At 46.3% G+C, this 25,374-nt stretch overlaps 2 protein-coding genes and 1 long non-coding RNA gene across 4 annotated transcripts; 1 reads left to right on the plus strand and 2 right to left on the minus strand.

The window, feature by feature from the left end:
- The first annotated feature begins 335 nt into the window (after nt 1–335).
- rgl1 (ral guanine nucleotide dissociation stimulator-like 1) lies at nt 336–17,701 on the plus strand. Of its 2 annotated transcripts, XM_037249142.1 has the most exons (19): nt 336–448; nt 1,578–1,767; nt 10,657–10,767; nt 12,056–12,264; nt 12,410–12,469; nt 12,541–12,731; nt 12,808–12,932; nt 13,021–13,236; nt 13,423–13,526; nt 13,600–13,684; nt 13,984–14,073; nt 14,159–14,245; nt 14,637–14,669; nt 14,743–14,864; nt 15,175–15,264; nt 15,558–15,744; nt 15,827–16,078; nt 16,207–16,321; nt 16,441–17,701. In XM_037249142.1, exons 2-19 carry the CDS (start codon nt 1,615–1,617, stop codon nt 16,638–16,640), a joined length of 2,430 nt encoding a protein of 809 aa, XP_037105037.1. In that variant the 5' UTR covers nt 336–448; nt 1,578–1,614; the 3' UTR covers nt 16,641–17,701. The 2 variants fall into 2 exon arrangements, with proteins under 2 accessions (XP_037105037.1, XP_037105038.1); XM_037249143.1 differs by lacking the exons at nt 336–448; nt 1,578–1,767 and adding an exon at nt 8,023–8,278.
- Nucleotides 17,702–18,588: 887 nt separating this feature from the next.
- abhd17ab (abhydrolase domain containing 17A, depalmitoylase b) lies at nt 18,589–21,972 on the minus strand. Its single transcript, XM_037249144.1, has 5 exons — nt 21,441–21,972; nt 20,543–20,916; nt 20,226–20,420; nt 19,915–20,094; nt 18,589–19,784 (listed from the first exon to the last, which is right to left on the minus strand). Exons 2-5 carry the CDS (start codon nt 20,908–20,910, stop codon nt 19,571–19,573), a joined length of 957 nt encoding a protein of 318 aa, XP_037105039.1. The 5' UTR covers nt 20,911–20,916; nt 21,441–21,972; the 3' UTR covers nt 18,589–19,570.
- Nucleotides 21,973–22,340: 368 nt separating this feature from the next.
- Nucleotides 22,341–25,193, minus strand: LOC119121754. Its single transcript, XR_005097756.1, has 2 exons — nt 24,211–25,193; nt 22,341–23,885 (listed from the first exon to the last, which is right to left on the minus strand). It is a non-coding gene; the product is annotated as an uncharacterized LOC119121754 (long non-coding RNA).
- Between the last annotated feature and the right edge of the window lie 181 nt (nt 25,194–25,374).

Here is a 25,374-nt window from a genome sequence, read left to right on the forward strand (position 1 = left end):
AAAAATTAATGACTAATAAAGCTGACTTTGACTTTGACTTTGACTAACAGATATATATTGATTTTGAAAAAAATCCAGCGTAAATCCGGGTGTGTCTCATTTGCAACTTATAAAAATAGCTGTCATTAGTTCACTTTAACTTTTAACAACCACTCAGCGTGGTGAAAACATCAGACATTCTGGAATTTCCACCAACAACCCAGGGTAAACTTCTTCCCCATTGTAACAGTTTCCCTTGAACCTACTTTGACAGGGTAGCTGTATAACAATTATATATTTTACGATTGGTATCATTTTTCACATTTACAGGTGACGCAAAACTTTCCATGTGCATCTATGTTCCAGCATTCCTCATTGGATGTCAGGAAGTTGAATGTCCATCCAGTAATGTTTTCAAAGTGGCGCAGGAAGCGGAGGAAGGGGAACACTTCATCCTGGGCATTACTGGGTGAGTTGCTTTTTGTCTTCACACACACTCCGGGCTATCACGTCTCGTTACAGAGGCATTTTAATGATTGATATGTTCCCTAAGAGCTCGTGACTCATTCCTTTTATATGTACACAAATGTATTTTAAGAAGAGATGCTTTGCATTAAGCAATTTTGTCCGATTGAGTCAGTCGTGAGTCACAAGTTGATGCCGCAGCACTGTGTGTGTGTGTGTTGGTGTTACATGTGTATGTGTTGACCCCGTGGTTGTTTATTTACTCTTAAAACAACAGGATGCTCAGTCTGACTTTAGGAAGCAGCTTGAAAAGTGTGGTAAGCACTGTACAACATTAACTACTGATTCTACGTGCAGGGTGCGCACCAGCTCTGCTCTAATCCGAGTTTTACACATGACTTGCTCACACGCGTGCACACGCACACCCAGCAGAAATGTTACACATTGATCATGTGGGTCATTGTTTGGCCTTTGCAAGCTAAGTGTCACTTGTACTTCTACAAAGATAAAAATGATCATTTTTGTGGGGTTAATTGTGTCATTAGGAACCCTGAAATTGATTTAAAAAAAATCCACATTCTACAACTTACACAAATTTTAAAATGAAACAAAACATTTTCCTAAAAATTATCTTCAGACCAGTACAATGAATTGAAATGCAAATGAATTCACTTGACATAATCATTAATCTTGTATACAGTTGAAAAGCCACATTTCGATATCACTTATTTCACCAGGGAACAATTTGACCCAGCTTTGTAAAGGTTGAATTTTTGTCATTAGATTGTGTAAGTGTACTTAATGAATTTCCCCCTGTCAGTGGAAAAAGGAAAATATGCCTCGATTGTCTTGGATTCGTCGAAGCTCTGGCACAACATCCTGCTGTCTATCTCAGCTTTCCTGTCTTGTGGTTCACGCCAGTGTTTTTGCGAAGGCTCCTCCCCCTCCTCCTCCGCTTCCCTCCCTCCCTCTCTCCTCCCCTCTGACTGGGATGAATGGTGGGGGAGGAAAAAAGGAGAGACAACAAGAGTTTTAATCACTCACGCGCTCCAGTGGTACTGGCAAGTCCGCTTCCACGCGCAACAGGAGGGCGAGAAAAAAAATATACATTTCTTGTCGTGGACTCCATCCAGGCTGGAGTATGTGCTGGCGTCCGGAGGGCTGAAGCAAATGGTCAGCATGATCTCCCACTACCCGCTGGCCACCATCTTACCCTGGCCGCCGCTCGCCGACCTGGACTGCACTCTGCTCCTGGAGGGCGACGGAGGGGTGGCCCTGCAAAGGTACCAGGCCCGCTCCCCGGAAGGAAGCCCGCGACACTGGGTGAGTACTTTAGACAAGGCTATGGCTCGACTCAATGTTTGTGGAGATTCTCGATTATTCGGGTCCAACTGGGCAAATGGACTCCAAATTTCATCTAGGAGTTCATCGGGGGGGTCGTTCAGCAACTGTGGTGCAAAACAGCTGCCCAATTGTTTAGTCTGCCCTGTTCTGTGTGTTTCCATTGGAAGCAGTCGCAGGTACTCGCAGTCGTGTTTTAAAACAAGCCGGCAGATGTTGGCCTTGGCTCCATTGCTTTCTCTAGTTCAAGATTAGAAATCCTTTCACACAACAGAGCTGGCCATCACATGCCCTTCATTTCCTTCCTCTGTTTGCATCCCAAAAACACAAACCCCGACGGTGACCTCGAGTAACTCAACCGGGGAGGAGCGGCGACCTCAAGTTGACAGAGAAGTCCCCCGTGACTGCAGACTCTCAGAAATGACTCCTGATGTGTGTCACAGGCTAAATCAGAATTGTCGACGCATGTCAAGGTCTGCGTTTTATCTGAGGCCGCTCGAAGGCTTTAGCTGACAGGAAATGCCGAGCGGCCGCTAATCATATTTAGTCCGAGGCGGCTTTGGATTTGTGCACTGAAAGGTACAATCGGCGACCTTTGCGACTTTTTTTTTTCCAAAGTATGACGTCACTTGTCAGCGTATTTGCGCTCGGCGCGGACGGTCGCTAGTCCGACATCCTGGCTCTTTCCGACCATTGTTTGCCGGCCTTGGGGGAGCTTAGGGAGCGCTCGCTCTCTCGCTTGCTGCATCCATCAGCACCTTGTGACTTTTACCGTATCATAACAGCTGGAGGGCAGTAAAAGCGTTTATAAGCAGAGCTGGAGGACTCTACTAAAATGATGTAACAATAAACCCTTAAGTGTGTAAATATTGGATATGTAAACTGTAAAACCAGTTGAGAAAGTCAAGAAGGGCATTTGAAGGCCTTTGGGTGAACTGTGTTAGTCGCCTGTTATGAAAGGATGTCAAAAAAGTTGGCGGCGGACCTGATTACTGTAATCACCGTTCCAAAAGTTCAGGTCAGAAATGATACGAGCACTGAGTTGTCTAACGTTATCAACGTGTCCGCTGATTATAACGAGACCGCCACACTATGCTGTTTTTGCAAAACGGGTCAAAATGCCGAGTCGGCAAAAGTACAGATTGTCGTCGAGTTGTTCTGTTACCAAGTTTTTTTTTTTTTCGTCCAATCAGATTTCAGCGTCTGTGCGTCGCCATGTCAAACTAATCTGCCCTTTTATTTCGAATTGGATTTGAAGGCCCAGGTAGCAAGCGCTTGAAGTTCACCGAGTTCACGTGCTGACAAAGAGCTTGAACGAGTTTAAACCTCCTTGTGACAGAAGCGCAAACATCTCAGCGGTTTACCGCGCTACGTTTTACGACTTTGACCTAACAATGGACTTTTTATCCTCCTGCTCTCTTTTACTTACCGTGGCAGCAATCCAATTAAGCCGCGGGCGGATCCGTTCATTAAGCGGGAATTAAAGTACGGGCACCGGCGGCTGGATAAGTTCAGTGAACTTGGAAAAAGTCACCAGCTAGAAAAAGGGGAAGTGGTAGTCGACGGGGAAAGCGGGCGGAAAGGACGAAGAATTTCCACAATGTGGTCTGTAACCCGAGCGTCCGTCCCATTGACAAAACAACACACACAAAAACAAATGGGAAAGCTGATTGAGCACTCCTCCTTCCTCTTTCGTCTTTTATGAACAGAGAAGTGCCGCTCGTTCTCCGTGACGTCTCAGTGTTTCCCTTCCCAAACTCGTTTTGATGACTTGACAACACACTTTGAACTGCAAGACGACTTCTCCTTTTTTGACATCCCGTTTCATATTTGTCCATCACGTGCCATCATTCCACAGAAAGTTTTGGTTTGTGTGTAGCAACTTAATCAAAAGAGAGTCTGTTGTCCTTCGGAACTAAAATAGATGACCTTTGATCCACTTTAAGATGAACAAAGCTTCTTTTTACCTTCCAAAATAAGGTCCCTGCGACTCCTTTTATTCAATCAAGCACTTAAGATGCTGTTTACGCTCTCAAGCGACCCCCCCCCCGGCATGCGTCGGGTTGTCTGGCCGCCCGGGGCGCCGCACAACTCCGTGTTGTTGTCGGCCTAATTAGGTCACATAATGGGACTGGTGTGAAAAGTCAATAAGTGCGGCTATTGTCCCTTGTTGGTCCGTCCGTCCCTGCTGGAGACGCTTGAGGGGGGGACTAGCTGACTCCAAAAAAAAAAAAAAAATCATAGTAATTTAGCTGAGATGTAATGGAGGTACTTGGTGTTGGGAAAGGAGAGTTAGCAGTATTAGCCTGGACGCATGACAGGGATCAAGCTGGCATTGCGATGTGTGTAATTGCATGAGTGTGTGTTGCGGTTGGTCGTCCAGTTCAAAATGTGAGTCACTCACCCAGTCAGCACAACACGGCGGATTTGAACATGTCATTTTTTTTTTTTTTTGCATATTCCGGCTCGTGTTGTTCACTTTTTTGATGCGCGTGTTATGTGCGTCATTCACTTGGTTTCATTTCCTAACACAGCAACAGACTGCGGCAGTTTTTTTTTTTTTTTAATAGCTGGCTCTCTTTTGGTGTGAGTTCTCGAGTTAAAATGCACAGTTAGGTGTGACTTTGTTGGGAGCCCACTGTATTTGTGTGGCTTGATCAAAGGGCGACACCACAAGGGGGCGCAAATTTCCCATTGTTACCTGTTGCCAAAAGAAAACTATTTCATGTAGCATTTGTTTTTTTTTTGGAGGGGGGACAGAATGGACTGGATAAACTATACACAGATTGTGCCGAGGGTGTGTGTGTTGTTTTTGTTGCATATGTGACAAGTCGAGGTTTGCGTGGGTCTCTCGGCTAACAGATGGGCCTTCTCTTATTAGCGACAGGTCAGACAGACAAGCAACCTGGTCCAGACTGACTCATTCAAGGCTTAGCCTGGCTTAGCTTGGAAGGCGGCTGGGGGGGGGGGGGATGTGTGTGTGTGTCTAATTTCGAGGCCCAACACTTGAAAGTAGAATCAGCACACAATCCAAGTCAGGAGGATTCATCCCAGTTTTTTTCACTACTGACCCGCAAAAGGAAGCTGAGGGGGGAAAAAATCTGTTATGAAGATCTCCCTACGTTAAAAAAAAAAAAGTGATTTGTCATAATTTAAGTGGTTATGAAATTCCCAAGAAACTTTCCTCCCAGCTGTGTCAGCTGTGATTCTCGTGTGGGACCCGAAAGGGGGCGGGGATTAAACCTCCAAAGTCTGGCCTTTACTGGAAGTGATGTCATCTTTGTGGAATAAGAAAGAAAAAAAGAGCGAAAGAAAGAAAGAGGGTGGACAATAGTTGTGAGTGACATCAGAGATGAGCGATGGCGAGGGGCCGCGAGCGAGCCGGCCTTTCATGTGGTCCCAACAAAAGTTCCGCTTGAACGGAGAGAGGCAAAGGCAAACGCAGCTGTGCAAGTGTTTGGCCCGTTGTCACCGCACGTCGACGCGGTCAACCAACCCTCAGCCTCACAAATCACAACTGGAGTCGTCTTAGCGCCGCTCATATGGAACAAGTTAAGCAGCCTCGCACTTTCCAGCAAGCTTGATTTCGTTGTTATGGTTGACCCCGCAGGGCCGCTAGGATTGTTGAAAGCGTTACGGTAGCTAGCGCGTCGATCGGTTTTCAACAGTTTGTGCGTCATCTTTTCATGCTTCACTACTGCTTGATATTGTGCTGCTCCTGCTGTGCATTCTTTGGCCACCAGTGGGCAGTATATACTCTTATTAATACACAAAGAAGACTGTCTCTTCAAAGCTTTGTCAGCGGCTGTACTATTAGTTCTGAGGATAAAGAATATATGCCTGTGAGTATTGATTTATTATGTTTGTTTTGTGTCGTCGACTGAAAATGACATCATAGTGGCGAAAACCTAAGCTTGCATTGGCACATAGATTTTAAAGAACATCTTGGTTGAACACTATCCCAGTATGAATGCTAGTTGTTAGCCTGTCAGTAGCGTTTCGCATTATGCGTTAGCGCGATGCTAGCAGACTTTGAAAAAACAAAACTGTGTTGTGACTTAAATGTGTAATTCTCTCAACTTCTGACTTGCGGCTATGAACTCTGCCTTCCACATCCATTGACACAAACCCGCTGCTCGGAAACCGAGGGAGGCAAAAACAAGAACAGACATTTTGACAGCAACGGGAATTTTTTTTTTTTTCTTTTTCCCAACATGACACACCAACAAAGTGATACCGCGATCTTGTTTACCGCTAAAAGGCAAAGTAGGACTCGTCCGTGCGGGGGTGGATTGATGGAGTCATTTTTCTCCGCAAGGCTGACACGAGATTACATCACGCCACATGAGATGAGCCGGTCGGTGTGCGTCTTCTCAGGTTCTGCCTGTACCGTGAACTCGACCCCGAGTGGAGATAATGTCCCCTTTCAAATTAATCTCCGACACTTTCCCTGATATACGACCATCGTCTTATCTGGGACGTAAACAACGCGGACTGCCCAAAAGTCAACTCTTGCCTCTATTTTATCATCCCTCGCCCCTCCTCCTTCTGCTTTTATGACTTTATTGGAGAGGCTCTGGACGAGCCAGTCAGGTATGAGGGAGAGGTGGCAAAAGTACTCGCACTTTGTACTAAGGTACAAATACTTAGCTTAATTCTAACACACAATGCAAAATACCATTGATGGGCTCACGAATAGATAGCACTGTTAAGTACTTTAATGAAGTATTTGTACTTGGTTAATTCGCAGCACTGGTACGAGGACAGCAGAGTCAGGGGGTTGGAGGCAGGAAGCGGGAGATTTCCTGGAATGTACCCCCCCCCCCCCCCCCCAAACATGTGGTGCAATAACGGTACCGGTGACGCGGCGCCTATTTTTTTGTCTACTGTAGCACCACGTTAACATAAAAGATGAGCGTTTTTAGGAAGTGGAATAATAGCAGGAACCCATAAAAGAACATCAGCCATTTTTTTTTTTTTTTGTTTCTGCTGGGTCATTAGAGAATTTGATGCCAAGGTGTTTTAATGCAAATAGAGAATCACTACGTAGGTGGGGGAACTGTACAATGTTTAGTCACATTGAAAGACACCCCCACATCAGCTCGTCCATCTTGTGGCATTCGTCCGACGCCTGGTCTTCTGGCAGCGATGACATCACTGTCTCAAGGGGGGGTCTTCGGGGTCATAACCTTCCCACTGACCCCACGGGCTTCCCAGCACTGTGTAGACTCGGTCCGGGCGGCTCGGCCTGGGAACTGGAGCGAAGCCAGATGTGAGGGCCGTGCCCTCACCTTCTTACGTGAGGACCTCGTGAGGTTGCGGTTGACGGCGCGGTGACGCTTTCGATGACGTCGGTGGTTTCGGCAGCACACAAAAAGTGGGTTGCAGCCACAGAAAATGATGACAAAGCAGTTTTATACTGAGCGTCATTCAAGTTTTATTTTTTTTCATAGTATCACTTTGACTGGGAAGCAACATCGAATTTCTTCCCAAACATCTACAATCCAACTTTTGTCCCCAAATGAAACCGAGGCTTGATTCATATCTTCCCGTTTATTCACATCAGTGGGTCGTTTTTGAGTTGGAGTTTTTCAGATATTAACAGTGGAAGCAGTGTGGGCCCTTTTCACACACTCGAGCCCATTCTCCTCTTTGCGCATTGACAATGCACAGCGCCAATGACGCCATGCAACGCCTTCCTTGTATTGTCCCGCGTCGGGAGGCCCCGAGGCAGCAGCTGCTTCCCTCACAAAATGACGTAGCATTTGCATACATCTGATCCAAAACATTTCGCATCATTCGCTTCTTTAATGGTGTATTTTATCGTCGATGCATTGATTAAAGGACACCCTCGATTGTTTACTCTGGTTGAAGTAACACTGACTCATTGCTTGTACTTAATTAAAGGTAAAGGCAAGGCAAGTACTGACTTTGAAATGTACAATGTAAAAGTAAAAAAAATATTTTTACTGATATTTACAGTTCTAAACATCAACACATCAAAATGTGTCAAAATCAGCTTCAATTCTTTACATTATATTTCATGATGTTTTTTCCCCACAAGTGATATTTTTGTGTGGTGGTGTGCTGTGAAATGTTTCTAATTTCCTTGAAAAACACACTAGATTAGGGGAAGCTCTGAGCGGAAAAAAAAAAAATCCGCCGGTCATTTTATTGGGTGTTTTACGGTAATGCCGGCTGGGGGGGAGGAGTCAGGAGCTGCGTATTCATGTTTTGAGGGCGAAGGAGGAGGCAGCTCATTCAACACAAGAGGCTCGCTCACCCGAGAGGAGCGGAACATTTGGACTTTTCCAGTTTGGACACCAGCACATGTGGTGGAGCTTGAAGAAAAACGGAGAAACAAACAAGAAGCCAAAGTTGAAAAGGTCCATCTTCATCTCTTTCCTCGCAAGGACTTTTTGGTGGTCTCTGATGCTGTCCCCGGACCATGAGAGAAGGACTCGCCATGAAGTTCGCCTGGAAGAGTAAAATGGTAAAAACAATAATAAATAAAAGAACGTTTTGGAAGAAGAGTACGTTGAAAGAGGTTGAAGACGGAAGGAGGGGGGTGGAGGTCGTAAGCTTGGGAAAGTAGTGGAGATAAAGAAAGGGGGGGGGGGGTCTCTCTTTCATGTCGGGATTGATTTCGCGTTGGCCCCAGACGTAAAACGTTTACTGGACTTTTCCCCAACTCGTGAAGATGATGCTTTCAAAAACGTTAGTTTCTGGGACACGCACGTTAGGAAAGGTTGGACAATTGTCTTTTCTCAATGCTTCAAGGCACAAAAAGCGTTAGCACTTGTTACCTTGGGTCGACTGTTAATTTGAATGTACTCGCCAGTAAATCAATGCAGCAAACTCGTCGTTTTTTCACGCACATCGACGTGTTACTTGTGCTAGTGATGTACCGACAGCTGCTATTAGCACACTGTTGTCAACTAGTGCACAGCACGAGTAACACGCACTTGTTAGTAGTAGTGGTAGGAACAATACTGAGTGTTATTAGTCTTTTTTCCTCACACTACCAGTCGCACACAAACTTGGAAAACTACTGTTTTGGACAAGTAACAGGACTCGACCTATTTGCTTCTCTACCAAGGATATTGAATTAATGCAGATTTCAGGGCTCTTTTGATAACACTTGTGTATTGTGTATTTGAAAAAAGACTGGCTTTTGGTGTCCATGTAAGCCTGACTGACTTGGAGAGATTTGGGAATCAACACACACACACTGTGTTTGTGCAGCCAGGCCAGGCCGGGCTGGGCCGGACCCCCCGTCTATTGTTTTGGGAGTATGCGGACTGCATGACTCATGGGCTGATCCGTCTTTGCAGCTGGACGTGGAGACGTGTTGCTGACCCGTGAGCTTGGGGGATTGTCCGTCCCGTCCAATTGAGCGTCCTGTCCCAAAGCTGTCGTGCTTACATCGAAATTTACAGGAGTCAGTGTGTCATTTGTTTTATTTTCAATTGGAAATCTAAAAAAAGCCTCTTTTTAATACAATATGTTTTTTTTTCTGGTTAAGAAAACATTTTGATAGATTGTTGAAGAGAAACTTCTGATAATTACGGCAGCTACAATTTTGCGTAATGGTGACTTGTATTTTTTTATGAAATCATTCTTTTTTTGGTCTGTTGAAATAATGAAAGCATTTCCAATTGAAAGTGGAAAGAATGAACGACACGCCGTTCGTGTGGTGACGTTGCTACCACTTGACCTTTTCTCGACTCCCATTTGCGAGCGTGTGATCCAAATCTCTGCTGCAAGTGTGTTCGTGCGTGCGTGCGTGCGTGGACTTGGCCGTCATGCTGCATGCGTGGTGTTCGGTTCTGGCCCGTCTCCTGTCGACGCTTCTGTTTTTGTCTCCACATGTTGATGTGTCAGCAGAATTCACTGCTGGCTTTCAACGCTCCACACTCGCCTTGTTTTTTTTTTTCAAGTGTGTTGTCATTCATTCACCTTCCCCCTTGCTAGTTTAATGGCCGCTGTTGTGTGGCAGTCATGACGGTCCCTTGCAGTGTGTCAGGTACCGACCTCCCCAAGGCCTTTCGAACTTCCTACCTTAATAGTCCAAACCGAAGAAGTAAGCAATTTCGCACGGTCGTGCCGATTTCGACTGACGCGCTCTCCATCAAAGTCCCATGCAGACTTGTCGCATCGGGGCTCATTTGGGAGTCGGCGCACATTCCCGTTGCGTCCTCGTCAACCTTTTCACGGCTCCCTGAAGGTTGCGCAGCTCCGGCTTCACCTCCGCCGAGACGGGGACACAGTAAAATAGATGGATGGGGAGTTTAAGGGGGGGAAGGAGGGGGGACTGGCATGCTGCAGTGTTGGGGGTTGGGAACCGCTGTACAGCACTTGTGTCCTTCTTAATGTACACGACTTACCTATTTTCCTTCTGGAGCTCAATGACACATTGAGGAACTCCTACCTTCCATTGATTAGAAATTGTAGCAAACTATCTAAATCCACTATAGAAAAAAAATCCCCATATGTTGATTAGGGAGTGAGCGAATATTTCTGAGCTTAGCCAAAGTCTCTGAGGTCATCCCAGCTTCAGTAGACATGATAGACAAAGGCCAAGCAATCCTACTTTGGATAAGCGCCAAACAGATTTTTGTCATTCCGACGGCTGCGTCGTTCACTGATAAAGTTTAAAAAAAAAATGACGCCCCCGTCAAAAAATGTCAACGGCGCTGAGGTCATCTTCTGCATATGAGCGAGTTCAGTTACTAGCTTGAAGCTAACCCACAGCTTTTATCACATCCCAAATGTCTCGACTTCTTCTTGAACTTTGCTGGCTAGCAAAGAGACTGTGAAGAGAACTCAACCTCTAATGCAGACTTCTTTTTTTTTTTTTCTCTGTTGCAGAGCTCGGTGCAGGACTGGGGGGAGGAAGTGGAGGAAGGAGCCATCTACAACGTGACGCTGAAGAGGGTTCAGATTCAGCAGGCGGCCAACAAAGGCGCAAGATGGCTGGGGGTACGGCTGACAATATTTACAGACATCCATTTTGTCGCAACGAAATGCGTTGCCTTTTTCTTGCTGACAAATCTGCCAAGTCATTCCGAGTGAAACGTCATGTGGTGGTCACGGACGGAGACATCCGCTTTCTTCAACTCGTCTCCATTGTTTTGCACGCTGGCGCCTCTCTGCATTGTTGTTTTAACATTTGCGTTATAAATCTCCCACTCTGGACGTCACCTTTAACAGCAGCTTGCACTGACGCCCCCCTCTCTCTCTCTCCCTCTCTCTCTTTTAGCTAAAGCATGTGATTTCCTGACTTTCCCAGCTTGGCAAGCAAACTGCTCGCCCCCTCCCTCTCCTCATCCATCCCACTCTTTCTTTCTCTCTCTCTCTCTCTCCCCTCAGCCTTTTGCAGCAGCAGTTTGATGAAATGCTGTTCTGGCATTAAAAAGGCATTAAAGGCTTTTCCTTGAGTTGCGCATTTCGCGGCCGTACACACACACACACACAAAAAAAAGACACTTCTTGTTTCTTTAACGCTGTTGTTTACTCGGCATTGTGACACGCTCAGCAGTTTTTATCGGTAAAGCGCCGCGAGCTATGCGGGAGGGACTTGGCCGCGTCATTTTGAAGCATTAATTGAGAAATGTCTGTTTGCACGACAAACTCAATTCTTTGTCTCATTAGTGGAAGGGCCGAACTGAACTCATGGCATTGATGGTGACAGTGTTGCAACCTTGAAACACAAATGGTGCCTCAACACATGTAGACAGACAAAATGTCTTCCTGACTTTTGCATTTCCGTAGTTATTCGCCATCGCACAAGATCTCGCGCCATTCCCGCGTGCCGAGGAAGCGTTTAAAGGGCTGTTTGCATGTGCGCTGGATATTTTTGCCTGTTGAACTCCCGGGCTAGCTCATAGTGACGGATATGTGTTTTTCTTGAGTTGTTATCGGAGGGGGGGGCTTGGAGAAAGAGGAGGAGGGGTCTGTGATTAAAAGCAGATTGGAGCCTTTCCTGCTGTAGTGTGCTAACCTCGCACAGCCCCCCCCCTTCCCTTTCTCCTTCCCTCCGTCTTGTCTGTGCCACTTCTTCCCTCCCGGTCGTTCTGCAACTCCTCAAGTCACAATAGTAGGACACATCTGGATAAGTAGCGGGGAAAATATAGGTCAAGATTGTTCCTCCCTCTTTCCGTTCCGCCGTATTTGCTTGTTTTCAATGGAACGGCCTCGTCGGTCGCGCTCCCAAAATAAACGGCGAGGTGGCCGACACCGAATCATACAAGTTTGCGCGTGTGTTCAGGCGGAGGGCGACCGCTTGCCTCCCGGTCACACGGTCAGCCAATTGGAGACGTGCAAGATCCGAAGTATCCGCGCCGGGACGCTGGAGCGTCTGGTGGAGACGCTGCTGACGGCGTTCGGCGACAACGACCTCACGTACACATCCATCTTCCTGTCCACCTACCGAGCCTTCGCCAGCACGCAGACGGTACTGCACCTGCTGCTTGACAGGTACGTCGCTGCGCTGGGGTTTGGATTTGTCGTTTAAACGCAGCAGTTGTTTAGTGGGAGCGTATGCTCGCTATCGCAGAGGGGCGCGGAATGTAACCCGAGCGTGCGATCACTACTTTTATTCACAGTCGTGTTATCGTTGCAGATATGGAAGCGCAGAAGAAAACCAACCAGGTGCCAAAAAAAGCAACGGAGCCATCAGAAAGTGAGATTTTGTCCACTCGCCGTGAACTCTGCGCTCTTTTCACGGGTCTGAAAGTTGTCTGGTCTCCTCAGTGCCTTAGCCTCCATCCTGCGTGCCTGGCTGGACCAGTGTCCCGAAGACTTCCAGGAGCCGCCAGACTACCCCTGCCTGCGCAGGCTGACGGACTACCTACGCGGGGCTCTGCCAGGTTCCGAGGCCCTGCGACGCGCCGAGGGCCTGCTGGAGCAGCTGCGGGCGCGGGCCAGCCTGGACGAGCCTGACGGTAAGCCAGGCGTTCACTTTATAAAATCGTTTTAGCTTTCTTAAAATCACCTGACCCAAACACGTTTGATTCTCAGCCGGGTTCCACGGCAATAGTTCCTTTTGCCTCGGCGAGGAGGATGAAGCGGACACGGAGCTCCAGGAGGACTTCTTGTCGTTTGACTCGGACCTGGTGGCGGAACAGCTGACCTACATGGACGCAGTAAGTGCGAGCTGAGCAAACAGACGCAGAGTTGTGTTTTCAAAGGGAAACAGCTGCGTAAAGCCATCCTGTTTTGTTCCGGCCGCAGCTGCTGTTCAAAAAAGTCGTCCCGTACCACTGCCTGGGCTCCATTTGGTCCCGGAGGGACAAGAAAGACAACAAGCACAGCGCCCCCACCGTGCGGGCCACCATCACGCAGTTCAACGCCGTGGCCGCCTGCGTGGTCAGCACCGTGCTGAGGCACCGACAGATACGGCCGCACGTCAGAGCCAGGGTCATCCAGCGCTGGATCGACATCGCTCAGGTGGGAGCATGCAAAAGTGTACCACTTTTTTTTTTTTTTTAATACAAAACGTCAATTCTTGACGATACCGATACCAAGCACCGATACTAGTAGTGCGGATCATTTTAAAAAAAGACTAAATTCCATTTTTGGGTGATCAGCAATTTAAGTCAGTGTCAAGAAGTCATCCCGGTTGTCTTCTGACAGGAATGCCGGATCCGTAAGAATTTCTCCTCCCTGCGAGCCATCGTGTCGGCCCTGCAGTCCAACCCTCTGTACCGGTTGAAGAGAGCGTGGAACTGCGTGCACAAGTAAGGCGCCGAACATACACTGGCTTGGAATCAAATAAGGCAAGCGTTCATGTTTTGCTTGTTTGACGGACAGAGACAGCATGCAGACGTTTGAGGAGCTGTCGGACATCTTTTCCGACCACAACAACTACCTGACCAGCAGAGAGCTGCTCATGAGGGTGAGGTTTTTTTCCCCCCTAACAATTACTATAAATATTTTATTTTGGGCCTTCTCAGTTTATGCAGCATGATTGTCCTCGATAAACAGTGCGATCTTAAATTCCTCCCTCAAGAGACTAATAAAAACCTTCTTTATGTCTTCATAAAGCCTTTTTGTTTACAGAGCATTCACTTAGCGATCACTCGCCTCTCGCTATAAAGTAGATCCTTTTGCACTTAAAAACCGAAACGAGACTCGGAGCGGACATTTTCCTCCGTCGAGAACTTTCCGTGACCGAATCTATTTTGGCCCCCACAGGAAGGTACTTCAAAGTTTGCCAGTCTGGAGAGTTGTGCCAAGGAGCATCAGAAACGCACCCACAAGAGACTCCAGCTGCAGAAGGAAATGGTGAGACAAAGGATGGAAATGACGGCGGCTAAAACGGGATATTTTGGAACGCCGACTTTCATTTCAATGTGTTTTTCCTCCATAGGGAGCCATGCAGGGAACCATACCTTACTTGGGGACCTTTCTGACCGACTTGACCATGCTTGACACAGCACTTCCTGACCTCGGCGAGGTACTCGACTCACTTTACAATATTCTGGAGTTAGGGAGCTCGTCGAAAAGGCAACATGAATGGCTGAATGCTAACAAACAATGCAAAACGTCATTGACAGGGAACAATACTTGAGGAGCAGCACACGTAGACAGACAATATAACAATACTTACAGGCATAGATTCTTTATCCTCTGCAAAAGTGGAGGTGTCGATTGTCTGTGCGTTTGTTTTGTTAAGCGTGAGAGCGCACCTCCGATCAGAGCGCTTGCCCGCGTGATTTTTCCAAGTGTGAGGAATTTGCGGTCAGCCGCTTTGCGCGAGCGGTGCGTCGTCATGTTGTTTGCCTAAGCTGACCGCCGGTATGTGACGTGCGGGGGTCCTGACAGCGCGCTCTTTGTGTCCTCCGCAGGGTGGTCTCATCAACTTTGAGAAGAGACGAAGGGTAAGCGCCGCCACATCTATCGCGCCGCCCTGCTTGAAAGCGCCGCCATTGAACCGATGTTTAACTTTGGCAGGAGTTTGAGGTGATTGCTCAGATCAAGCTGCTGCAGTCGGCCTGTAACAGCTACTGCCTGACTCGGGATCAGGTGTTCCTGCGCTGGTTCAAGAGCCAGACTCAGCTCAGCGAAGAGGAAAGGTAATTGAGAGTTAACACAAGCCACCAGGAGTGCGAATGATAGGCCACACAGATTTCTTTTTTTTAATCTGGCACTCCGCAGATGTTGTTTTCTGACCAGTTGAGCCTTGCTGGAGGTCTTCGCTCCACTGAGCTCTTTTGTCGTAATCTCTTAGAGAACAATGAAAGTGGTGCACAAGGTCATCGCTGAGTGCTCCTATTGTCCACACACACACAATGTCGTATTCTTCTTGTGGCACTTGTACTGATGCATTGCGGCTTGATTGAAGTCCCTTGATGACCTTGATGAATTCTGATGTTTCCATTGCAGCTACGCCCTGTCGTGCGAAATTGAAGGCCTTGGCGATAGCAGCCCGACGTTACCCAAGCCAAGGAAAAGTATGGTGAAGAGGCTCAGCCTGTGAGTACATAAGCATACATAATGCCGGTCAAAATGTTCAGCACGTGCAAAGAAAATCACATATTCTTTTGTATTTTCTATACTGGTGTATTTTCACTAGTGGTGCGTGGGCTCCCTCTAGTGGCAGGCAAAATAATCCACTGCCTATTAGGACAGTTCAGTTGTATTTATTTATGTACCTACCAAGTCAAAAACCTTTGCATTCAATATTTATGAACTATAATGTGAATTTTGGTTTTATTTGAATTATGAATATATAATTATAATTAGGATGGCTGCTGTGTTGTTTCCAGGTTGTTCCTGGGTGTAGACAGCAGCGCGTCTAGCTCCAGCTCTCCGGTGCGGGAGATGCCGCGATCGCCACCGACCGGCAGCTCCGGGGAGAGCATGGACTCGGTTAGCGTCTCCTCCAGTGACTCCAGCGGCCCCTCAGACAGCGAGGGACTCACCCCCACCCACGGCACAGACCCCCAGAACAAGGTGAACACCGGGATCTTGTTTTAAAAATAGTCCAAATCATCATTTTTAAAAAAATTTAACATGGCTTTGCGTGTATCTTCAGCTGTCAGAGTCATCATCTTGCACGTCGCTGCATTCCATGGACACGGGCTCATCCACCACCAGCGTTTCCATGACGCCCGTGTCCCCCTTGCTTCCGGGACCCCCGTGCAGCCACCGACGCTCCGTGTCCCTTACGCCCTTGTCGCCCTCGTCCCCCGGCCAGACGCCGGCTTACAACACCCAGGCCCAGGACGCTTGCATCATCAGAGTCAGCCTGGAGCAGGGCAACGGGAACCTCTACAAGAGCATACTGGTAAACACCTCACAGCATTAGGAGAGCAAAATTGTTCTTTTCTGAGGAGAAAAAAACCTAGATTTTCAACAGTCATAATCTTACCAGAAATAATGTTATTTATGTTATTTTTATTTATTTATTTCCAGCTAACAAGTCAAGACAAGACGAGGGCGGTGATTTCCAGAGCCATGGCCAAACACAACCTTGAGCAAGAACCGGAGGATGGTTACGAGCTGGTGCAGGTCATCTCTGACGACCGAGGTAGTCATCAGAACACGTCTCATTAATCCTCATCGTTCATATTCCTAGCTGAGCAAAACATAATTACTTTTTTTAAAAAGCCTTAAGTCCCTGCTGTCTATTTTCTTTTTCTCCACCAGAGTTGATCATCCCAGACAACGCCAACGTCTTCTACGCCATGAACACATCGGCCAACTTTGACTTCCTGCTGCGCGTGCGCGGTTCAACGCCGCGGACCGGCGTGCCGGTCCAGATGCGCGTGCGCTGCAGCTCCACGCTGCCCCGAACGCACCACCACCGCTCCAGCCTGTCGCTCCGGCTCAGCAAAGTCACACTGTGAACGCAACACTACTCTGGAACGCAAAATGGACAAAGTGCCAAAAAACATTTGTTCGTATTATATCCTCATGCTAAGCGTTAGTTCCATTCTATTTTCCATGCTGAGGACTGTGGACTAACTAAAATGGCAGCCCGCCTGACTGCTGTGACCAATGACGCCTGCCTAGAGCAGAGAAGAGGAAACAGCGACCCCCAGTGGCCTCTATGTCTTATGGCAAGTTATATTTGCACATCAAAAAAAAAGGGGGCCTGTCCAAAGCTCCTGAGCGCCAACAACAGTATTCTCATAGCATCAGCATTATTATTGTTAATAATATTATTAGTATTGTAGAATTTTCTTGGACCTACACCAGTCCTCATGTGAGTAGGCCTTGTGTGTGTGTGTGCTATTGAATGTGTGAGTATAGTATTGTGTATGTGTGAGAGTCATTGAATGAATGCATGTGTTAGTGTGTGAGCGAGATAGCGAGCCGCATGACGAATGCCCAGCGTGCATTCTGATTGGTTCGCCTGGGGTGCTCTTCTTATTGGTTGTCCCACTTGGGGTGCGAACGGGACTCTTGCTCTGAACTGAACCACACAGCGTTGCACTTGTCACTTGGGCCAACATGCCGATGGGATGTGAAAAGACAACATGAACATGTCACTCTTGCTTTTTCTATGTCAATTTGGTGGAACGCCAGTCACGTAGAGGGCGACGGAGGATTTTAGCTAGGAGTAAAAAAAAAAAAAAGTGATGCCTTTCTGAAACCTCCACAGCAGCGCACATCAAACTGTGACAGACGTGCCAAGAAAATTCCAGGAAAAAAAAAAAAACATTTCCAAATCATTGCCAGGCCAGGAAAGGTCAAAGATTGGAATCAAATCACATGAATAAAATGACTAAAGCTCACACTGCAAAGCGCTGCTGTGGAAGAAAAATTAACGTCAATTAATGACAAGTGCATATAATCTGTTTTAAAGTTGGACTTGCCTTTGAGCTCCATGCAGCACTTGGATGCAAAATCATTGCCAAAGATGCCTCCACCTCTACCTGAACAAATAAATTATTCATTATCAATATTAGACGTGTTCTTTTGTCTTCTGTCAGAACAGTAATATTGTAGTGGGTTGACATAATTCACCCGGAACATAAATTCACGTTACATAGTTCCGGTGGGACAGTTTACAGGTGTGGGAATTTCCTGTTGAGTTTGGTGTGTGTTAGGATCTCGAAGGGAAAAGAGTCTGCCCGTTGTTGAACGAGAATAAAGATAAATGTCATTAAAACAACTGCCGTTGGCACCGTCGTTTGTCACTCCGACTCCAGTCCTTGCACGCCACAATATATATTTTTAGCAGACTTTGGTGGCAAAAGTAGCCGAGTTATATTGTTCCTAATAATCCTGGATTTAAAATTTATACCACGAGGGGGCGCTGTGGTGCCAAATTGTCAAAGGTCGACAGTAGATAATCGATGCGGTGATGGAACTCAGGTGTTGCTCGTGGGATAAGGCAAAAAGTTTTAGACCGTTGGCGACGGGCGTGTTCGTTATATTTGGTCTATTTTGGAAATTTTTCCAAGGATGAAAAGGGACGTTTTGGCCCTGTTTCATTTCATATTTATTTTGAAAGGAGTAAACAAAAGCGCAAGTGGAGGACCTCACGGATTTAGCGACTTTCGTGTCGTCTTGAGGACAAAGTTGGACGCTGCTGCTGTTTGGCCACCTTATGGATAAATGGTTTTATTCCTCGTTTGGAACCGGAGTTGTGAGGATCATCCGAAGATCCAGAACATCAACGCCAAGGTATGTAGCAGCGCAACATTATGGTAACGTTAAAATTCAATGTGTGTTCTACGGTGATGACTGAAACAATATACACGTTGTACACGTAGCCAAAGTCTTCTCGTCTGTAAAACGCGTATTTATATGTAAATATTGAAGCATTGAGGAAGAAATGTAGCAGAGTGAATCAAGAGAAGCCTTCATTAGCTTATTTATTAAACTTCACGTTGGAAAGCAGACACGATAGAATTAAGTTTCTAGCCAAACCAAAAGAATCAAGTTTAGTCAGGTGAATGGATTAGTGAAGAACATAACTTTGGTTCATACATAATGAAAGCCTGGAGAGAAAAAAAATGAATATGTACAAGATATTGCAAACAAATCAAGCAGCACATTCAAAGGGTGGACAAAGTGGTGCAGAAATTTCTTCATTCACATTTGCAAATGAAATCAAACAGCGCATCGACTTGAAAAGAGTGAAAACAATTTTTTTTTTTGGTTTGAATAAGACTCAAAAACAAAAACAGGGCTTTGAGGTAGACCGATGATTCCCAACCACGATGTGCCACAAAACCATGTTCATCTCTTTATGCCAGTGACGTATAGTGCCACAATTCAATGCTCTCCCGCTAGATGGCAGTATCAATCTGTTGTCATTCATAATATTGGAGCAGCTTTCAGTAATTTTCTAAATTGAGATCATTGTTTACTTTCCCTTTGTTGTGAAATTTGTGTCTGGTTTAGTGTTGTGAGATATTTCTCGTGTAAAATATGCACCTTGGCTCAATAAAGGTTGGGAAGCACTCAAGTAGCTGACCAGACACTTCCATTTGACATCTTCAAAAAACAGGATAACCTGAGCAAGGAAAATATTTGTCATTTTACTAAACAATATTCTTGAAAAACAGTTCTTGTTATTTGTTAAAATCCCTTAAAAAAAAAGTGTAGACAGTGGTACCTTGACTCACGAGGCTAATTTGTCCCAATTAAACATCGCATCAAATTGAAATAAAAAATTAAGTTGGTGAGTACTATGATCATTTTGCATTTGTGTTTTGAAAGCGAAAAAAAAATAAAAAAAATACAAAACTAAATCAATTAACACCAGGTAAGTCAAGGTACTGGCATAGTCCCTTTTGCAGCAGCAGCTGGTAGTGGGGCGGCCTCAGGCGAGCTCGTGTCCGATGAAGCGTCGCAGGCGCTCCAGGTACTGAGAGTAGAGTTCGATGTCGTTGTGCCCCGCCCCCTCCACCCACAGCGGCTCCACGGCCTTGGGGCACAGCTCGAACAGTGTCAGGCCGTGCGAGAAGTCAATCACCTCGTCCTCGGTGCCGTGAATGACCAGCACGGGCGACGTGATTTTGGGTACTTTCTCGATGCTGCCGAAACACACGGCGCAATTTTGCCGCGTCATGATTTCATGCTCGAGTTTAATGGACATCATGCTCCACCTTCTGCCCGTAGTTGTTCATTGCAGAGGATAAAGAATGCGTGTCGGTCGAGACTCACTTGAGGAAGGCGTCGAAGCAATAAGTCTTCTTGGTGTCAGGGAAGGCTACCCTCATGCCCGATGTGAGCGGCGAGTGTAGGACCACGGCGGCGCACTCGTACCGGGACGCCAGGTCCACGGTGGGAACCGTACCAATGCTCTGGCCGTACAGGATGATGCTCTCGGGGTTCACGCCGTACCTGAGAGACGACACGCACGTGATGCACAGTTGGTAGCAAAAGCCCCCCCCCCCCCCCCCCCCCCCCCCCCCCCCCCAATATTTTGGAAATTCCCGACGGCCACTGCGGCCTTCTTTGGGTTTGAGCGTTACCCGTTGCGAAGGGTCTGCCAGGCGGCGTCAATGTCGGCGTAGAGGTCCTTCTCTGTGGGCTTGCCAGTGCTGACGCCGTAGCCCGAGTAGTCGTAGGAAAAGATGTTGCAGTTGATGCGCGTGCCCAAGCCGATGTAGAAGCTACTCATCTGGCCCAGGTCCACCGCGTTGCCGTGGGAAAACAGCACTGTGAACCTGCCGCGCAAAACGAACGGCCGCCTGGTTACAAAACTGGCACCACATCAGACCTGATGAAAACGGCTCCATCAAAGCGGAGCTCGTTCAAAAGGTGCAGGCAAGGCTTTGCTTTAACGCACCTCGAATTAGGAACGCAGCGGATGTACATGCAGCCGATTTTGTTCCCTCGGCTTGATTGGGCGAAGGTGACCTCCACGCTGTCCAGCTCCCGCTGTGTGTACTGGAACTCGGCACGCTCTGTCAGGTGGAGCCGCCATTTTTTCTCAGATGAGGGCGGAGAGGCGCCCTCGGCCACCGAGGCGCCGCCGCCGCGAGTGCGCAGGCTGGACGTCCTGCCTGACGCAGACGCGTCCGAGCTCTGCTCCGCATCGGGGATGAAGGCGTACGTGGGCTCCGGCGGCAGGAAGGCCAGCTTGGCGGCGATGCGGCTGGGGCATGGTGGGCAGCAAAAAAGACCGCACAGTTCGCTGACGGAGAGGCCATTCATCCTTCACTGTGGGGAAATATTGTTAGAACGCATCGCCGCTGTCTCAACTTCAAATTTGGAGAGTTGAACTTTTGACCATGACGTTATCGTGCGTTCTGATTTGGACTTGATTCGGCTCAAATATGCAAGATCAGGCAGCTAGTACAGAAAAGTATTTGTGCTTGGTATTTATATCTTCTTGAGTACTTATGACAACAAAAATATTTGCATTTGACTACTTCTAGCCAATACGGATTTTTAAGGCAAATGCCATTTCCAATATTTGCCAGAATAACATTATGATCATCAATTAATAATAAAAAATATCGAACCATTTTTGCCAATTTTAAGACCTATTAGTGTCTGGTTTACCGCTGCCCCTAAAATACGTGGTTTAATAAAATATAGGAATTAAAAGTAAGCCGTAAGAAAAAATAACCCTCACGAACAGATCAAATCTACTGAGTACAGGAATGAAGTATTTATTGTACCACCTATAAAGTGTTTTAATGAAAGCCGTCTATTTGGCACTGGTGGAAATGTGGACTTACCTGTTCAGTTGAGTCTATTTGCATAAGCTAAATTAAAAATAATGCCGAAAACAAGAGACGTCTCCTTCCCGAATTCCCCTTCAGCGACACAGACGACGTGGAAACAATTATTCACCGCATGAGTTGGACTCAAGTCCTGCTGCTCTCATCCATTTTGTCGAGAACTAAACGGGGTTCCACAATTCAAGAAATAATTCAAGTTTGGACAAATAAAGCAGCGTAATTTTTAGATCCTGCGCGCCGGTGACGTCACAATGGAGGAGCCCGGATAATGCTGATTTGTTGTCCTCGTGCCAGCTAATGCTAACCGACCTCGGCGCTAAGTAGCAAAAAAAAAAAAAAAGAAAACAATCTACCGGTTTAAAACGTACAAAAATATGTTCCCGGGGAGACAAGTCAAAACAGGCGAAAACGGGGAATCCGAAGCGTATCACTGTCTTGTTGAATGTCTTTGCAACCCCGGCGTCTCCTCCTGTCTCGGAATTCGCGTTTTTAATCCATCTACGTTCGTGCCGTGTTTTGCCGCATCCGGAAATGACAGCTGACCGGATGTGACGTAAGACAATACGCGTTAAACCCACCCAAAATATGCATAAAAAGATATACGAAGGGAACATTTGAAATGATGTAAAATTGCAGTCAATAAAATAAGTCATATTTAAATTGTAAATTCATAATTCCATTTTAAAGCAACATCATTTAAATGGTTCAATATTTGATGTTTATTGTACTTTTAACTTTTTAAAATGTCGACACTTTAATGAACTGATTTAAATTAGGCACTTTTAGGGAAAAATGCGTAATTAGTACTATTTGGTTTGAAAAGACAAATACACCGGCAGAAAAATCTGTGAAACTAGTGCACACTTAAGCAGCATCAATGAAAACAATCACAACTCGTTTAAAATAAACTTTGTGATTTATTGTTTTGTACTTGAACAAGTCACACAATCCTAAATCTGTCAAATAAAAAAAAGAAAAGATACCTGGTGGTATTTCTGGAGGGGGGAGGAAGGTGCTCTGGCTGGGGTGCCAAAAAAGGGACAACTAGCACTCTGGGAAAACGCATTAGTTCAGCTCTTTTCCATCAGGCAAAATAAATCGAGTTATTTTCATGCGTCCTCAGTTCTCGCGTTCTGTTATCACTAATTTACGCCGGCTGTGTGATGAAGACATTAGAATACAATTTTAAAATAACTAGAGTAACAGTCACTCTGCTCAGTCGATATCAGCGCTTAGAATGATTCAGCTATAAACTGTGTTGGTATACATTCAATCAACTCTTTATTTGGGCGGGAAAAAAAAAGGAGAAAACATCCACCACAGTTGAAAGCGTTTCCTAGAGCTTAACTTGGAAGGGGCCCCAAAAGGAATCCAAATGTGACTCTTTTGCTGGGAATAATGATTAAAAAGCCTGTCTCCAACAACAGCAGATTGGGCTGGTCCCTCAAATGTTATTTCGTCTAGAAAAACTGCCCCCCCCCCTCCCCTCAATCAATTCCCCTTTTCCCCATCCCTCAGCTACAAATGGAGTAAAAGCATGGATGAAGGATCACGTGGCCTGTAGGAAGTAATTTGTTGTTTTGTAGAAGAGAGATAATATCCGGGAATTACATGAGGATTTACAATTTTCTTTGGGGGGGGGGGGGGGGGGCAGTTGTTAATGGTACCTCCAGTTTGCAGCCATGCATTGTGCAGCTACAAAACTCTAACATGTATGTTAGGCAGCACACATGCATATTATCATGATTATTATTTCTATCTTTCAAGAAGCAGCTTGGGGGAGGGGCTACTTGGTTGGACAAGCACACACGGGAGACTATTCACAAAAACTTTGGCATATGAAGGCCTCTCGGGTGAAATCTCCACAAGAAAGCAAAAAATGCACCATAACCTTTAGAGCGGATCTTAAAATTGATATTTTTAGGCTTCTCAATGCCATAAAGGTCAGAGTGCATTTTAGATTTGTTTGAAATTCCACTTTAAAGATCACTAACATTTCATGAGTAGCCTATTTGTAGCTTTTTTTTGTTGTTTTGCAAGCCGGGTCAGTTTTCATTCAGCACGTGTCAGTGGTTCTGCTGGTGCTTGGAGCGACAGGGAGCTCACGCAGTGCTCACCCAAAAAAACAAACTAATAATATAATCAAGTTGAAAGTGAAATCGACCCCAGACACAGAACAAAACTGAGCAGGTGCGCCACATGCCTCTTTCACACGTACTGCATTGAGTTTCTTTTTTATTTGTGACAATTTTTCTTTTAATCAGTTGATATTTTGTCAAGTTAATGAATCTGATTAAAAAAAAATGCTTTTCCATCTCTATTCAAAAATAGTTTAATATTGATAGTGCAGAAAACAAATAAAAATTCCAGTTAATGTTATAGAGAAAATTTGATTTTTTTTTTTGCCTGAGTAAAAACAAATGTTTTATTTGATTTAACCAGCTCAGTGGCTATGGTGGAGAGTGTCCGCCCCTGAGACTGGAAGGTTGTGGGTTCAAACCCCGGCCGGGTCATACCAAAGACTATAAAAATGGGACCCCATTGCCTCCCTGGCTTGGCACTCAGCATTAAGGGTGGAATTTGGGGGGTTAGATCACCAACTGATTCCCGAGCTCGGCACCGCTGCTGCTCACTGCTCCCCTCTCCCCCAGGGGATGGATTAAAACACACGGGGATGGGTTAAATGCAGAGGACAATTTCACCACACCCAGGTGTGTGTGTGTGACGATCATTGGGACTTTAATCTTTAATCTTTGTTTAAATTGACAGAGATGGGACAATATTGCTGTTGACAAGCTGAAAATTCCAAACAATTAACAGATTATGAAAAATCATCCATTATTTTGATTGATTGTTTCACCTCCAGTCCAGTCTAGTCTTCTGTGACTCGTCGACAAATCGCAGAAAGGCATGGAGTCGATGTCCGTAAATGTTTGATGGTTCATCTGTTTGTGAATTTTAAAGAACAGCCCGTTGTACAAAATAAAGTTGCAGAAGTGTGAAGAGGGCCAAAAGTCACTTCCATTTCCAAATTCAGCCCGCATTACTTTTTTTTTTTTGCGCAATAACCAATGGATTTATGCCCCCCCCCCTGCAATACCGTCAATTAAGAATAGAATTCTAAATTCAAAATTTTGCGATTCGCCCACACCTGCTCCCAATCTCCAGCCGACCCACCAAAATGATAAAAAATAATAGAAGCAATTCACACAAGGCTAACTACAATATATTAATATAGATCTTCTGAAGTCATACGCTCATTAAAACACAGGAAGGAAAAAAAAAACAAAAACATATTCAAATCACTCGGTCTTAAGTCAAGTTACCCCTCAGTGCACCCGATAGAAGTCAATATATCAAAGAGAGAGACGCTGCTGGAAATTGCTGACAAAGTCCAAAATGTGGTGATTGAGAAAGTCGGGAAGGGAAAGGGGGATGACGGGGAAGTTGACATCATATCTAAGAGCGGAGATGCGACTCTGAAGCCCTTCGCCATCTCCACGTGCAGTGGGGATTCCACCTCATGATCCATCTTTGTTCTTCACCAGGTTGTGCATGAGAAAACCTGCCCCCCCTCCCACCACGCCGCAGCGTGTCCCGGCCCCCGCTGCTCTTCTCCCGCACGCATACTCGCATACAAACACAATCGTACAGAAAACACTCAGTCACTAGTGGAGATGCTAGTTAAGGGGAGGGAAAGTGTCTGGGACAGCGGATATGCGAGCGCATCGCCCCGCCCCTCCCTGGCTTAAGATCGACCATGAACGATGAAGCCGTGATGTCTGGTGTCAACCGTGTTGCCAATTGTCAAGAGAGGCGTGGCGCGCGCATCGTCGGTCCTCGAGTCTTCATAACTTTTGGATTTTTCGGCACCACGATGGGGTTCTCCTTGGCTATGCGGGCAAGCGGCGGCGCTCCGTAATCGTAGGGA

The sequence above is a fragment of the Syngnathus acus genome, chromosome 4 (genome assembly GCF_901709675.1).
Source record: "Syngnathus acus chromosome 4, fSynAcu1.2, whole genome shotgun sequence".
NCBI classification, from domain to species: domain Eukaryota; kingdom Metazoa; phylum Chordata; class Actinopteri; order Syngnathiformes; family Syngnathidae; genus Syngnathus; species Syngnathus acus.

Excerpts from the sequence above, each read along its gene's own strand:
- rgl1 (XM_037249142.1), top strand. The coding sequence starts at position 1,615 with ATGGTCAGCATGATCTCCCACTACCCGCTGGCCACCATCTTACCCTGG. Across the intron at positions 10,768-12,055 it reads AAGGCGCAAGATGGCTGGGG|GCGGAGGGCGACCGCTTGCC; the intron begins GTACGGCTGACA and ends GCGTGTGTTCAG. Across the intron at positions 16,079-16,206 it reads ACCTCTACAAGAGCATACTG|CTAACAAGTCAAGACAAGAC; the intron begins GTAAACACCTCA and ends ATTTATTTCCAG.
- abhd17ab (XM_037249144.1), bottom strand. The coding sequence starts at position 20,910 with ATGAATGGCCTCTCCGTCAGCGAACTGTGCGGTCTTTTTTGCTGCCCA. Across the intron at positions 20,421-20,542 it reads CGCTGCGTTCCTAATTCGAG|GTTCACAGTGCTGTTTTCCC; the intron begins GTGCGTTAAAGC and ends TTTGCGCGGCAG. Across the intron at positions 19,785-19,914 it reads TGCTTCGACGCCTTCCTCAA|CATCGAGAAAGTACCCAAAA; the intron begins GTGAGTCTCGAC and ends GTGTTTCGGCAG.